The sequence below is a fragment of the Sycon ciliatum genome, chromosome 1 (genome assembly GCF_964019385.1).
Source record: "Sycon ciliatum chromosome 1, ocSycCili1.1, whole genome shotgun sequence".
NCBI classification, from domain to species: Eukaryota; Metazoa; Porifera; class Calcarea; order Leucosolenida; family Sycettidae; genus Sycon; species Sycon ciliatum.
The window spans coordinates 4100418-4115158 of NC_088643.1; the positions used below are offsets into that span (position 1 = coordinate 4100418).

Here is a 14741-nt window from a genome sequence, read left to right on the forward strand (position 1 = left end):
GACAAGCAAGAAGTGTCAAGGTAAAACTATTACCTCTCCCGGCCCCATAGGAAGCCCAATGTTCTATTAGATAACACAATCCAGTTAGGAGATGCAATTGTGGAAAGGGAAATATTAAATAATCACTCATGCACATGCATAACCACATTGAAGTGTAATCCAACTCAACTTCATCACTCTCACAAGGAGATGACGCAAAACTATATCAGTCTATAACATATTATTAACTATCTCAGTAAGAGATGCATATGGCTCAGCCCAGTTAGATCAAGGCTGCTGTCGTTGTGAGGCTAGATAGTTCTGCAGCGGTTTAATATTCCGACCAGACTCATCACATAGGTTGCCAGCGGGCTCCCACGTAGCTTCGCTGCTGGGGTAACCCTTCCAATGCACCAGGAAGTGTTGCTCACCACTGCGGTGTCGGTGATTCAAAACGGCTTCGACAACATAGCGTGTGTGTCCATCTAGATCTGTGAAGGGCGGAGGCGGGGGTTGGTGTCTTCCAGGAATCGTGTTCTCTTCGTAGCGTTTAAGAGCCGTGACATTAAACACGGGATGGCAGCGAAGTTCACGGGGTAGTTCCAAGCGAAAAGCATTCGCTCCAATCTTAGCCTGGATACGATACGGACCAAACCACTTGGGTTGCAACTTCCGAGAGGGCTGGCCACGAGCTTCCGGGGTCAGTAGAAAGTCTCTGTAGACAAGAACGCTATCACCAACCTTCAAATCACTGGGCGTTCTCGTCTGGTCTGCGTATAGAGCTTGCCTTGCCTAGGCGTCGAGCATTGCATCTCGAGCTATCCTTAGTGCGGCTTCCTGCTCATGAAGCCAATCGACCGAATCACTCCTTTCCCCTCCCGTAAGAATGAATTCGGGCGGGGACTTAGGGTCAAACCCATAGTTCAGATAGAACGGTGTATTAGCTACAGATGACTGTTGTGAACTATTTATTGCAAACTCGCAGAGTGGTAGAAGCGAATCCCAATTGTCCTGTCTCAAGTTCGCAAATGCTCTTAGAACATCTCCCACTTGCCGGTTAACTCTCTCTGTCAAACCATCCGTTTGAGGGTGGTTAGCAGTGCTGAATGCCAATTTAGTTCCTAGCTGAGAGAATACTTCTTTGAAAAAAGCTGCAGTGAATCGTGGATCGCGATCGGAAACAATGGTCGAGCTCAGCCCGTGCAGACGAAACACGTTTTGAATGTACAGTTGAGCGCTGCCCTTAGCATCAATCTTCGAGTTTGTTGGAACAAGATGTACGCATTTCGTAAGTCGGTCCACAAAGGTGTAAATTGCGTCGAAGCCACGAGAAGTAAGGGGCAATCCAACAATAAAATTCATTGAGATATCCTGCCAAGGACTATTAGGTATTGGAAGTGACTGGAGAAGCCCTGTTCGTGGCTGACCTCCCTTCGTTCGCTGGCAGAGATCACAGGTTTTGACAAATCTCTTGATATCGAGACCCATTCGGGGCCAGTAGAAAAAACGTGCTAGGCGGAAGTACGTTCGATCACGACCCGGGTGGCCAGCCGTTGCACACTCATGGTGTTCTTGAATGAGCTTTAACCGGACACCGCACTGTGGTATGCACAACCGGTTATTGGGGGATGCCTTGAGGTACAAGCGATCAGTGGATTCGTCCCAATAATAGCGATCATGCAAATTATCTCGGAGAGAATGCTTCAATCTTTCTATGATGGGAGTTAGCTCTTTGTCTCTCTGGTAGGCATCTGATATTGTATTGGACACGTCATCATTCATTGCTAAAGCATACTCAATAGCATTCAAACGTGGTACTGCATTCTCCACGAGGTTACTCTCATGGAGATCTGGGCGACGCGAAAGGGGATCTGCAGGGTTCTCTCTGCCGGGTCTGTGACGGACTGTGTAGTCATAGTCAGCTAGGAATTCAACCCATCGCGCCTCTCTCTTTGTAATGCTTGGTTTTGTTTTCAGATAAACTACCGCCATGTTGTCTGTAATGACCTCAAAGTGTTGAAAGAGGTAGATGCGCCAGGTCTTTAGCGCAAACACTACGGCCAATGTTTCTCTTTCTGTAGCCGTATAATTCTGTTCAGCAGCAGACAATTTTCGGCTAGCATAAGCCACTGGATGCCAGGCATCTTCCTCTAGTTCTTGGAGAAGAACACATCCCAAGGCGAAATCGCTTGCATCTGTTACCACTCTGAATGGTCGGTTCACATCATCCAGCCGCAATAGGGGCGCATTCAACAAGGCATGCTTTAGCGATTCAAAGGCATGTTGCCGAGAGCTGTTCCACTCGAATCGTGCATGTTTTCCCGTTATCTCCTCTAAGTTCTTAGAGAGCGATGAGTATTGATCTATGAATCGCCTAAAATAATTCGTAAATCCAAGAAATTGCCTCACCTCTGTGACGGAAGTCGGAGCGGGCCAGACCTTTACTGCGGCAATCTTGTCTGGGTCAGGGGCGATGTGCAGTTCATCGATGCAATGTCCCAGGAACCGCACACTCTCCACGCCAAATTCACATTTTGACCGTTTGCAAAATAACTGGTTGTCCCGGAGCACACTCAATACCGACCGGACATGCTGCATATGCTCCGACCACGTTTTGCTGAAGATGAGTATGTCATCTAGGAACACGACTACGAACTCCCTCAGATATGGTTGAAGAATCGTATTCATCATGGATTGAAATGTTGCCGGTGCATTGGTGAGACCAAATCCCATGACCCTAAATTGGTAATGCCCAAAGGGAGTGTTAATCGCGGTTTTGGGCACGTCCTCAGCTTGAATGCGAATCTGATTATACCCTGATCGGAGGTCTAGTTTCGTGAAGTACCTAGCGCCCTGTACGGTATCGAATAAATCATCCACATTGGGCAAGCACGCCTTGTTCTTAACAGTTATCTTGTTTAGCTCCCTCCAATCGCAGACCATGCGTAACGAACCATCAGCTTTCTTGACAAAAAACACCGGTGCACCAAAGGGGGACTTACTTGGTTCTACGAAACCCTTTTTCAAGAGTTCTGTGAGCTGTTTCTTCAATTCCTCCATTTCTGGCCTGGGCAGGCGATAGGCAGGTCGCGATGGGGGTGATGAGCCTTCCTCCAGGCGGATTTCGTGGTCTACAGACCTCTCTGGTGGGAGTCTAGCTGGCAGATCATCCGGGAAAAGATCGTCATAGTCACGGAACATGGCCTTGAGATCTGGGTGCTCGTTCTGAGTGGATTTGGCGGGAGGTTCCTTGCCAATGCCGTCTTCTACGCTGACCCACGCCAGAACACCTTCGTCTCCACTCCTAAGAGCATGCCTAGCCTGACGACCAGATATGAACATCGCCTCCACAGGAGCGGTCGGTTCGCTTTGACTGGGCGACGCACAAGGCAAACCGTTCGAGTTCAACCTGACTTCATTCGTCCGGAAGTTTATGTCTGGATTGTTACGCGTTAACCAAGGTTTCCCCAATATAGCGTCATAGCGATGAAGGGGGAACACCGTGAAGGTTTGGTTATCGCTGAAGTCGCCTACGATAACCTTCAATTCATGGGTCGTCTCCATGGGAAACGAGCTTGATGCTCCATCAGCCAGCGTGACATTCAGGTTTTCCGAGCCAATTTCGGTTGGCAGGTTAACTCTCCTGGCAAACTGTTCGGCAATGAAATCATGGGTCGAGCCCGAATCTATTAACATAAGCGCGCGACGACCGTTGATTTTGCCTTCTACACGCAGGAGCTCATGTTCCGTTTCCACATTGACGCTGGTAACCTGGGCCTCAATAGTTGGTGTAACATCTCGCTTGAAATTGGCTTCGGAGCATTCAGCATCATCGTCAACATCCTCCACAGCGAGGCTACTGAATCGGTTACGGGTAGAGACGGAGCACACACTACACGCAGGTGATGCCTTTTCTTGATGCGTCAGTAATCGCATCGGCCTTACTGACGTCCACCGTTTGGGTGATCTCGATGCTGCGGGCAATTCCGGGCCATATGGCCTGGTCGACGGCATGCGAAGCAGCCCCCCCCTGGGCTCGTAATGTCTCACGTTCCTCGGGGCTTAGTTTTGTTAGCTTTCTGCTACCTGATGGTGGTGCGAATCCCGGCGCGGTCGCCAGTGGTGGTCTGCGCTGAAATCGGCTGTCTGAGGCGACTGCTAGCGCTGACTGAACGGCGGCTGACAGTGTAGTGGGGTGTTCCTTCACTACCAAGGTCCGCATGTTACCGTGCAGGCCGTTGACAAATAGCAAGGCTCTGGAGAGTTCGTCAAGTTCCGGCACCTGTAAACTTAGCCGAGAAAACTCCGTTACGTACGATTCAAATTGACCCACGCTGTTGGATAGAGAACATATCCAACCGCACTCTTTCCCCGTCATAGTGCGGGCCATACACTCGCGCTAGGGCGCTTTTCAAAGAATGCCAATCCGAAAATTGCTCACCTGCTTCCATGGAAGAAATTAGCCAAAGACGCGCATTCCCAGCGAGGTAGCTAGCCGCAAAGTTAACTTGGCTCTCCGGGTCACCTTGAGGTGAGCACTTCAAGGCTAACTCGACCGTAAATACCCACTCTTTGAACTCGGAAGGGTTGCCATGGAAAACATTCGGTTCTCTGGTAACGCGTTTGACGCTCGGGCTTGTCTGGGAGAGAGAACGCGATCGACACGGGGCTAGATCCGGAGGACTTGAGCTTGATGTAGCAGGTAATTGATGTCATCCAACTGTAGCAGCCACGTTGTCCCGAGCGCGGCGGATCTCACGGAAAGTGGCGTATAGCAGAGCAGTAGCGGCCAGGAGCACAAGGCACGTCAAAGGGCAAACGATGATCTCAACCATCCTCAAGCTACCAGTGTAACAGCATAGACTTGATTGATTGGAGAATTCCCCGAATGATGTTCAAACCAGAGGTTATAAAGCAAAAGAAAGGCGAGAAACGCAGGAGTGAGAATAGTAGGAACACAAGGTGTTACCAGAAGACAAGCAAGAAGTGTCAAGGTAAAACTATTACAGTAATGGCCTTACTTATACCCCCCTGACGCCAGGCATGCGCTAGTGAACTCCAGATTTACGTGCTCCATTCAGCGCTTGTTACAGTAATGGACAATTGATATCAATATTTTACACTGCCTGCACCTAGCAGTAACTCTTCACTCTTCACACTTCACGCTTTCTTTTTGTGCGCCTTGCTGTGTGGTTGTGTATTTCTTTAGTGGACCTGACAGCCCTGCTTTAGTTAGAAAAGTTGCCTGACGATTGAAACTCAAGAAACTCGGAGTAGCAACGGATTGTGTATTCTTGGTGAGGACCGCTTCCATTGTATATACTTCGAAGTATATATATATATATAAATAAAAAAAGGAAATGAATTGTGGGCCATGGGGAGAGCGGTAAAGGTCGAACGCACCTTCTTTGAAGACTTTGATGTCCGGGTTTTCAACCCGTTTGCGGACCAGCCCTCCTCCATTTCTGCCACCTACGTTCGCCATGAGACGGGAGATCGAGCACGCTTCCTTTGAATAGTTGGTGCTCAGTTTTCTACCACCAGTGGCATGGGCGAGCGATCTGTCTCGCCATGCAAGCGTATTGCGTCGCTAAATGCTGAGAAAACCAGTAAACCGTATTAGGTTGTGATCCGCTCCTGTCTTGGCTTCGCTTTGCTCAGGGCCAGTGGCATGTGCTTGTTTGGTAGCCGCTCTGTTTTTGCTGTCTGTCTCTCGCGTGGCCACATCGACTTGCCTTTCTAGAGCCAAAGAACGTCACCTCCAGAGAAAAAGTAATAAACTGCTCTCGGGGAACATCCAGAACAAGGAGTGGTGGTCCGTGGTTAAGCGCACAGGTGGAAGTGGTCGGGACAGCACTATGCCTGTTCTTATTGACTCTGATGGACAGGAGCACACAGAGAACCGTGACAAAGCTGAGATCATGGGAAGCTATGTCGCTGAAAAAGGCAGCCTAGAGACTGACTTCAGCGATATTGCTACAGCCTTTCCCGATGTCAAACAGCGTTCACTACACAGAATAACAACAGTGCACTTTCGCCAATCTACTGTGAGGCGTGTGCTTAAAGCCATCAACCCGTCAAAGCATCTGGCCCTGACTCTCTCTCTGTTTCCGACAAGGCCACCAGCCATCTGCTTGGAAGGTGGCAAACGTCGTCCCGGTTACAAGAAGGGCTCAAGGTCCTGTGTGAAGGGCTCAAGATCCTGTGTGAAGAACTACGGTTCTATATCCCCTCTCACCATTATCTCCAAATGTATGGAAACCATAATCAACCGGAGTATTACGAACTTTCTCGATAGCAACTCCATTCTCTCTGCTCGCCAATATGGCTTCCGCTCTGGACTTGGCGCAACTGACCTCCTCCTAGCTCTTCAACACGAATGGAGCGGAGTTTCAACAGTGGAGGACTTCATCTCTCTTGCGGGCGTCCTCGCCGTGGATATTACTGGGGCGTTCGACAAAGTGTCGCACCCTGGTGTCCTGTACAAAGCTGAGCGGTATGGGCTCCAGGGACATCTTCTTGCCTGGCTCAAAAGCTACCTCACCAACCACAAGCTCCAGGCTGTAGGGAGCGGACAGTTCTCCTCTGCTTACCCCATCATGTCAGGCGTCCCCCAGGGTGGCATCTTGGGCCCGACTCTATTCCTTCTTTACACGAATGATGCTGAGGGTCACCACCTACCTGCTGGGGCCCAGCTTGCTGTATATGCTGATGACACCACCTTATAATTATTATTTTTTACTGTCGGCACTTCATGGCACATAATGAAAATAGCCAATCCTGTACAAGGAAGTGAGCGTGAAACCAACCACGGACTGAGCTGAGGGCAAGAAGTCAAATTAAAAAAAATTAAAGAGGAGCGTTACTTACGAAGCCTGAGTCTTGTTGAAAGCGGAAAGTGTCTCAGCACGTCGAAGACTATAGAAAGGGAGAGCCAAAATCGATATGCCATAAACACAGGTGAGTTAGAAACAAAGATAAACGAGGAGCAGGCAATCATCGATACTTGACTTCCAGTAGGTCTGTCACGCTGGAACCAGTCATACTTTTCCAAGTCGGTTGGGGAATTCGTTTAAGATAAATTCTATGAGCAAGGGTGCATAAGTGGGCTTGGCGGCGCTCACAGAGCGGAGATGAGGCGGTCCGAGAATATAATTGGGCACTGCTGAATAACTGAGGCAGTCCAAATAACCGTTTGATAATCTTTTTATGATGCGTTTCAAGTTTTGTATACAAGTGCATATCGACCCATACTGCCGTGCCCTAAGATATTTTGCCATACTCCAGCTTGCTGTAAATGCGCTGGCGGACTGAGGAATGGCCTGGCACATTAGGTTTGAACCTACACAGTCTCAGTCCTCCTGATTTCCCACCATCGCAACAGTCGTCGTCCCACCGATTGTATTCCATGGCACAGTTGTTCCAGAAGTCGACCACCTGAAACTGCTGGGTGCTGTCTGACCAACACCTGTCCTTCACTGCTCATATCAGGCAATTGGCTATTCGAGGCTCGCAGCGTCTCGGCCGCAAGTTCCTCCGGAAAGCCTCACGAGTCCTGGACTCCAGGTGCCGTGGTGTGATCTACAAGGGCTTTGTCCGCCCGGTCCTGGAGTACGGCATGTTCGTGTGGATGAGCGCTGCACCCACCAATCTGGCTCGCCTGACTATCATCTAACGCCGTGGCCTTTGCCAAGTCGGTGATGGAGCCTACCTCCCTAGCTTGGACATCCACAGAATGGTCGGAGCACTCTGCCACAAACTCCACTTTTCAACTGGCCCAGACATGCTCCTCAGCCTTCTTCCACCCCGAGCGACCAACACGGCACGCCATCGTCGACGCACACAACAGCAACCCTCACACCAGCGGCTCACCTCCACTCTTCCGCTCAGAGCCGCGGAATGATGTCCTTCGGTCCTTCCCTGACGCTGTTGTGGAGGTCTGGAACCAGCTCCCGCAGTGCGTTCTGCTGAACCAGCCAACAAGGAAAGGGCTGCAGACGTTCAAAGAGAAGCCTCTTCTGAAGGTCTACGCCCACCTGCGCCTTTCCCGCTGGAAGTGGGCAACGGACAGGCTATGAACCAAAGAAAATACCGTACTGGCAATATATGTTGCCGCAGTGAGGCCATGAAGCGTTACATTGGCACATGTTTGCCGCACGCAGGGCGTTACATGCAAAGTCGCACAGGAGCCGTTACACAGGTTTCTATATTGCCGCAGTCCTTTTTTTTGCTATTGCAGGACTTCCTGCTGCGTCCAGTTTTGAACTTTTCACCACGCGGTACACGTGCTTTCACAGTTTTCAGCCTTTTTTGCAATGAAAAGATCGCCGCACCCCGCCGGACGCGCGTTACGAACTCAACGAAAATTTGTCGCACTAGCCTGGTCGCGCGTTACGCCGCACCCCCCTGCGTTACGCGTAGCCTCCATTCACTTCTTTGATTCTTTCGTCTTTGATATTGCATACTTTCCCCCGTAATCCCCAGTTATCCCCCCCCCCCCCCTGCGTATTTTCTGTAATCTTTGTTTTTGTCGAGCGCTTGGGTTGCCGCGATCTATGAGATCGAGATCCTATGCCTATGGTCGGTCAAGCTGCCCTTGCCTACCCTCCCCCCCCCCCCCCCCCACACACACACTCCTGCCATTCCATATGTCTCATCGCTGCGTAGTTGCTTGCGGTTTTTCCTTGGTATCAAGAGTTTATGGACTCTTGTTGGTATGTTGTTGCTGTTTCTCGATGATGATAATTATCGTGATTTTGTCATGACAGGCGTCACATTTGAAGTTGACCCCAGGGCCACAGCCTTGGGTCTTTGGCCTTTTGGGTAGTGAATAAAAATCGAGACTCGCGTATATGGTACGCGATACACCATGCATGGTACACACGATTTTGGTACACACGATAAAGGCAAGTGAGGCTGTGTTTACATGAGGCGTTTCAACCCGGGTTGAGTTTGACCCGGGTCAGATTTCAACCCCCCATGTGCACAAAGTGAATGGCGCGTTTACATGACGCATTGCGCTTGACCCGGGTTGAAATTTCGCCCCGGGTTGATTTCAACCCTCCCCCCAAGGGGAGGGTTGAAACCAACCCGGGTCAAGAAAATCGTACAAACGTACTTCTGTGCGTATCTCGCGCCAGGTTTGAACAGCACTGCACATGCAAATTTCGCGCGAACGGATTCACGTGACCATAGAGGACTGTAGAAGTGGACTTTTGGCGGCATATCAGTATTTGACCCGGGTCAACTGTCTTCATGTAAACGCTCACCTCTTTTGTCTATCGTACAGACTTTCAACCCGGGCTGAACTCGACCCGGGTTGAAATTTCTCATGTAAACACAGCCTAACTAGTTGCCCGTTCGCGTTTCGTACTCAATTTTTTTCGTACTCAAATTGCCACTAAAAAGGCATTGCCCGATTGTACTACCTGTCATATTTGGTTAACACTTCCTCTGTACCTGTGTGACATGAAGCATTGAAGGTGATGCCGGAGTTGAGATGGAGAAGAGTTTGACCTTCCTACGTTGTCCAAGTGCTAGTAGCAAACTCGTATTGTCGTACTTCCAGTTCCAAGGCGTCACGCGAAGCTAGCTGTCAAGCCGGAAGCCTGCCAGAAAAGCGGAAAAAATACCAACCTCGCCTGGATTCGAACCTGCATGCACGTGTGTGTCCTTGCCATCATGTGTGGCACGTGTTATCTGTGTAAAACATGGAAAATGTTACCGGTACGCGGGGGACTATACCACAGCTACTGCACTTGTTTTGAGCTGTCCGAGGAGTGAAAAAATTGTCAGCACCGTTCTTGTAGTTGTAGCGGGCCGCGGGGCCATGAGATGGTTTGATTACAATCATATTTTAATAATAAAACGTCCGCCTGAGTTCTGTTTCAACAACCAGCAGCAGCCTTTTCCAAGTTGTTTTTGTCACTGTAGAAGATTATTTCTCTCTCCTTCCACTTGAGCTATTACTGCTGGTATCGTCTCTACTCTAAACAGTCCAGTCTATCTGCTAGTATTGTAGTAAAGTGTCGTGGATGTTCTCCAGTTTGTAGTGACTGTAGGCCTGCCAACCTTTGCCACACTCCTTCGCCGCAAAGCCACACAACCCTCCACCACGTGGACTATGCCTATTATCATGATTATGGCGGGGAGGCGCAGGTGGCGACTGGCGATAGCTGACACTATATTTGGTGCGTGTATGATATTGCAACTGCTGCTGGCATGTTCAAATCAAGCTCAAGGCCAGACAAGGTAAAATCCAACTGCAACACACAATAATATTGAAGTCGTTAGTGATTACATAGCAGGAGAAACTATTAGTTCTAGATCATTTCCTTTCCACACACATGATCACTGTATAGTGTGTATGAACAGTGATAACTGATAGGAGTAGTTTCCTACAAGTCCATTCAGAAAAAGATGAGTGCCGGCTCTGGCGAGCTCCCATATTTGGTGATTTTTCGTGATTTTGTGGTACATGTACACGGTGCAGAGCCACGAGATTTGAAACGTGAAAACAGGTCCAAAGAAGGTACCTCAACTGGGGTTCGAACTGCACAATATACTGTTATGCAAGTGGATTTTCATGATTTTTCAACCCCCAATTTAGTCCTTTGGGGGCAAAGCCTGGCCGATATCCTATTCTTGTTATGGCTTGCTTTTTGGAGAAATTGACTTCAGAATCATAATGGGAAGAGGATTCCATGGGGGATTGCCGAAGAAATTGTGAAAAAACTCGAAATGTGACCGACCGATTTATGGCCCAAAGCTAGGATATCATCTTTTTATGAACGGACTGTAGGAAGTAGTCACAGGTTTGGCAAAGGTAAAACTACGGAATATCTCTCACCAGATTGGTTATCACGGTGCATGTAACATAAAAAATAACATAAGGAGGGGAAGGTAAGCGCAACCAAGATAAGCACGAGCTGAAAGTCTCAGCTGTGAAGGACGTTGGCGGATGTTAATGCATGTCGATGACGATACTGGCAAGACCATTGGACAATACGGTCAAACCACGATTCAAGAACGCAAAGCAACATTCCACACAATTTGTGTGGCTCAAAAGATGCGAAGATCAATATAAGGGGAAGCTATGCGAACAAGAGTCGTAAACCGAACGCCTCAGTAAAACAGCACTGTACTTCGACTATGACAAATTAGATGGACACTAAGCAGCGGTAACAAGCAGCAGTTTCACACGACATCAACTTTCACACCAAGGTTCAACTCAAAGGTTCAAAGGTTCAACTCGAGTGACAGAAACTCGCTCAAACATGCTGCAGCGCTGTAAGTTGTAGCCTGCAGGCACGGTGACCAGGTGACTGGTGTACACACGAGCACGTGACCGCTTGTTCAGCCATGTTCGATTGGGAATAGGGGCCGAACGCTGCATCGCAGCCTTTTCGGACCAAAACCAGTTGACTCAGTGTCCAAAAGACTTCAACATATGGGCCTATCGCGGTCATCCGTGCTTTCGTAAGAACGAAATGCCGCTTTTAGTGACATTTTGCATACAAATCCCCATCTAGTAGGGCGCAGTCACCCAGTTTTGGTGGAAGTGCGCGAGTTCGATTGGGATTAAAGTAGGAAGGGAGCGTCTCAGCTTTCTCGGACCAAGACCATTCGACTCGGCACCCCGAAGACTACAACTGGTGAAATTTTGATTTTAGCCTTAACTTCCCCTTTGCTAATCCTTGCTTAACCTTGCTGAACCTGGCTGAACCCTGCTTAGCCTTCCTGATACTTGCTGATACTTGCTAAGCCTTGCTGATCCCTGCAAAGGCAGATATAGGGGTGGTGTAACCCGCTGAAAAAAGTTGATCACTGAGCCTTTTGAGGATACAGTTGAACATCGATTATCCAACCATCTGGGCAGCAGGCCCTGGGAAGGTGTTCGGGTAATGAAAATGTTCCGGATATTAGGAAGATCTCACCACAGGCCGATACCTGTGTTCGGTAAGTCACAGTACCCGTGACAACAGTCGTTTTCATGTTAGTTTTTGTAAGCTTTTGACTGTGCAGTCTGTACACAGTGGTACAGGCAGCGAGTGCACGCCGCAGCAACTAACTTTTTAGTGCAAGCCTTATATGCTCCCGTACGAAAATGCGTAGCCTGGGCCATGAGCAGGTCGGACACTCGATGTTCAACTGTAGCAGTCAACAGGACCAACTGAATCGACATTTCATAACGACTTTATTGTACGAGTACAAGTACATGTATGAGGGAAGAGCGTAATATAATGTGATGTTATATTAAAATAAACAAAGAGGAGAATGTAACTGCTATAAGGCAGAAATTGGTAGACGATAAAGATGAAAAGCACTTCGAACTAGCTTTCGTACAACTCTTGCTGAACCTTGTTGATCCTTCCTGATCCCTGGTGAGCCTTGCTGGACCTTGCTGAGCCTTGCAGAACCTTGCAGAGGCAGATAATTATGCAAGTGGGGTGGTGCAGCCCCCTAAAAAAACGTTGATAAAAATGTCAAAAAAATATCAAAAAATGTTGACCATGTTGATAATGTTGTACGGTATTGTTTGAAGAAAGGGGAGAGAGGGGGGGGGGGGAGAGAGGGTGAGAGAGGGGGGGGGGGGCAGACAAACAGCCTAACATGCTACAGAAACTAACTGAAAGCACTTTGCAGCAGCAAGGACAACAGGAGCATCAGAGCCAATGGCAAGTGTGAGCATCAAGTGACCGTGGCCTGAGGTGACCTCGGAGGCCGGCATGGGAGGCACGAACAAGTGAAAAGGGTTCCCTTCACCTTACAAAGGCAAGAAATGAAGAGGGAGGGCTCCTTTCTCTTGTCGGCAAGCATGGAGGCAATCTGCTTGTAGAAAGCAGAACCAGACTTGCCATAGGCACCCGGCTCACTGAACGCAATGGGGGAAAAGGAAACGTATTCAACGCCAGTTCACGGCCGCCGTCTTCGTAGACACGCCTCTTCTCTGCTTCATGCTTTCTAACGTCGAGGTTAACGGCTGGGTGGAGTCCCCGGTCTGAGCGATGCCTCCTGGGGTGGCTCTCCTGGAGGATGCTTTGAGATAAGGTCCTCTCGGACTCTGCATCGGCTGGTTTGCTGGAGAGGCACATTGAAGCCGGAACATCTACAGAAAGCTACAGATGAAATCACATCAATGAAGGACCGTTTGTGTGTAGCGGGTTGGAGGTTAAATGCAAGAATGACAGCTTCCGAATTCTCAGAAAACAACAGACCACAATAAAATTATACGGCCCCCACCTAAATACCTTGCATACACTACAACACACTACAACACACTACAACACACTACAGTATACACCAGAGCGTACAAGTAGTGGTATTTTTACTACTCCGTCTACACTACCAATGGTAGATGTGCATGCTCTCAGGTGGCGGCACGCCTGGTAGATCTACATGTGGACGGCGGGCCGAACCTCTCAGAGACCATGTGCATGGACCATGTTTTCATTGTAGGATTTGATTATTTCCTCAAGTTTTGCCTCATTGTCCTTCTTGGGAGTACACATTGGTACAATGGTGCTAGCTCTTACTGTAAAACCGGAAAGTCTAACGAGTCACAAAGTCTAACGTTTTAACGACCAATTTTTGTTCCTTATTTGAAGAAACGTTATCGCGAGATATCTGTGTAAAGATGTGCATACAGATGGGCGGCCAGGTAGCCATCGTTAAACTTTCTGCACGGTATCATACCAAAATTACCCCAAAACGTTAAACCTTTTGGCCGTTAAACTTTCTGGTTTTACAGTTTAAGTTGAGCACGTAGCGTGACACCAGGTTTAGCTCTGAAGCATGAGGATTGAAATACTGTCGCGACTACCAGGGTTGGGTGCGGCACTGATGTGATTCTTTTGTGCTGTGTAGGTTCTCCATGTGCTGTGTAGGTTCTCCATGTGCTGTGTAGGTTCTCCATGTACTGTGTAGGTTCTCCATGTGCTGTGTAGGTTCTCCATGTACTGTGTAGGTTCTCCATGTACTGTGTAGGTTCTCCATGTACTGTGTAGGTTCTCCATGTGCTGTGTAGGTTCTCCATGTACTGTGTAGGTTCTCCATGTGCTGTGTAGGTTCTCCATGTACTGTGTAGGTTCTCCATGTGCTGTGTAGGTTCTCCATGTACTGTGTAGGTTCTCCATGTACTGTGTAGGTTCTCCATGTACTGTGTAGGTTCTCCATGTACTGTGTAGGTTCTCCATGTACTGTGTAGGTTCTCCAATCTCCATGTACTGACTGCATGTGTGTTAGTCACCTGATTCTTCATCTTGTTCTTGCTCTTGCTCTTGCTCTTTTGTCCCTGGACACAGTTCATCATGTGACTCGGAATGTCCACCGCTCAGGGTGCCTGCCAATGCTGTTTTGCATCAAAACGGTACCAATGTTGGCAATACCACCGTCATCAAGTGTGTGTCCAATAGTCGTCAAGTCGGTGGTGACACTTCACGTACATGCCTACCCAACGGTCGCTGGACAGGCTATGACATCACTTGCTACACTTGTAAGTTGTGCTTACAGTTCCGTCGTGCAAACAACTGGCATCCTAACGTGTTCCTGTCTGACATGTGTAGTGTTAGGTTTGGTGATGAAAACAACTGACATGTGTAGTGTTAGGTTTGGTGGTGAAAACAACTGTACATCCCGCATGCAATATGTGTGACAAGTGTAAGTCTTCCTTGCTATGTTTGAGGCTAGGAAAGTACCGGCAAGGGCAGGGAGTTAGAAATAGGTTTTACAAAATTCGGTCTTGTATACCATGTCAAATGTAT

The 14741-nt window shown here is 48.6% G+C and overlaps 1 protein-coding gene across 1 annotated transcript in view; it reads left to right on the top strand.

The window, feature by feature from the left end:
• The first annotated feature begins 10123 nt into the window (after positions 1-10123).
• LOC135810429 (uncharacterized) overlaps positions 10124-14741 on the top strand; it is a 49282-nt gene continuing 44664 nt past the window's right edge. Inside the window, exons 1-2 of the mRNA XM_065323925.1 lie at positions 10124-10230; positions 14283-14473. Of these exons, the coding sequence (XP_065179997.1) occupies positions 10178-10230; positions 14283-14473 (244 nt within the window). The 5' untranslated portion in view covers positions 10124-10177. The remainder of the gene's footprint in view (positions 10231-14282; positions 14474-14741) is intronic.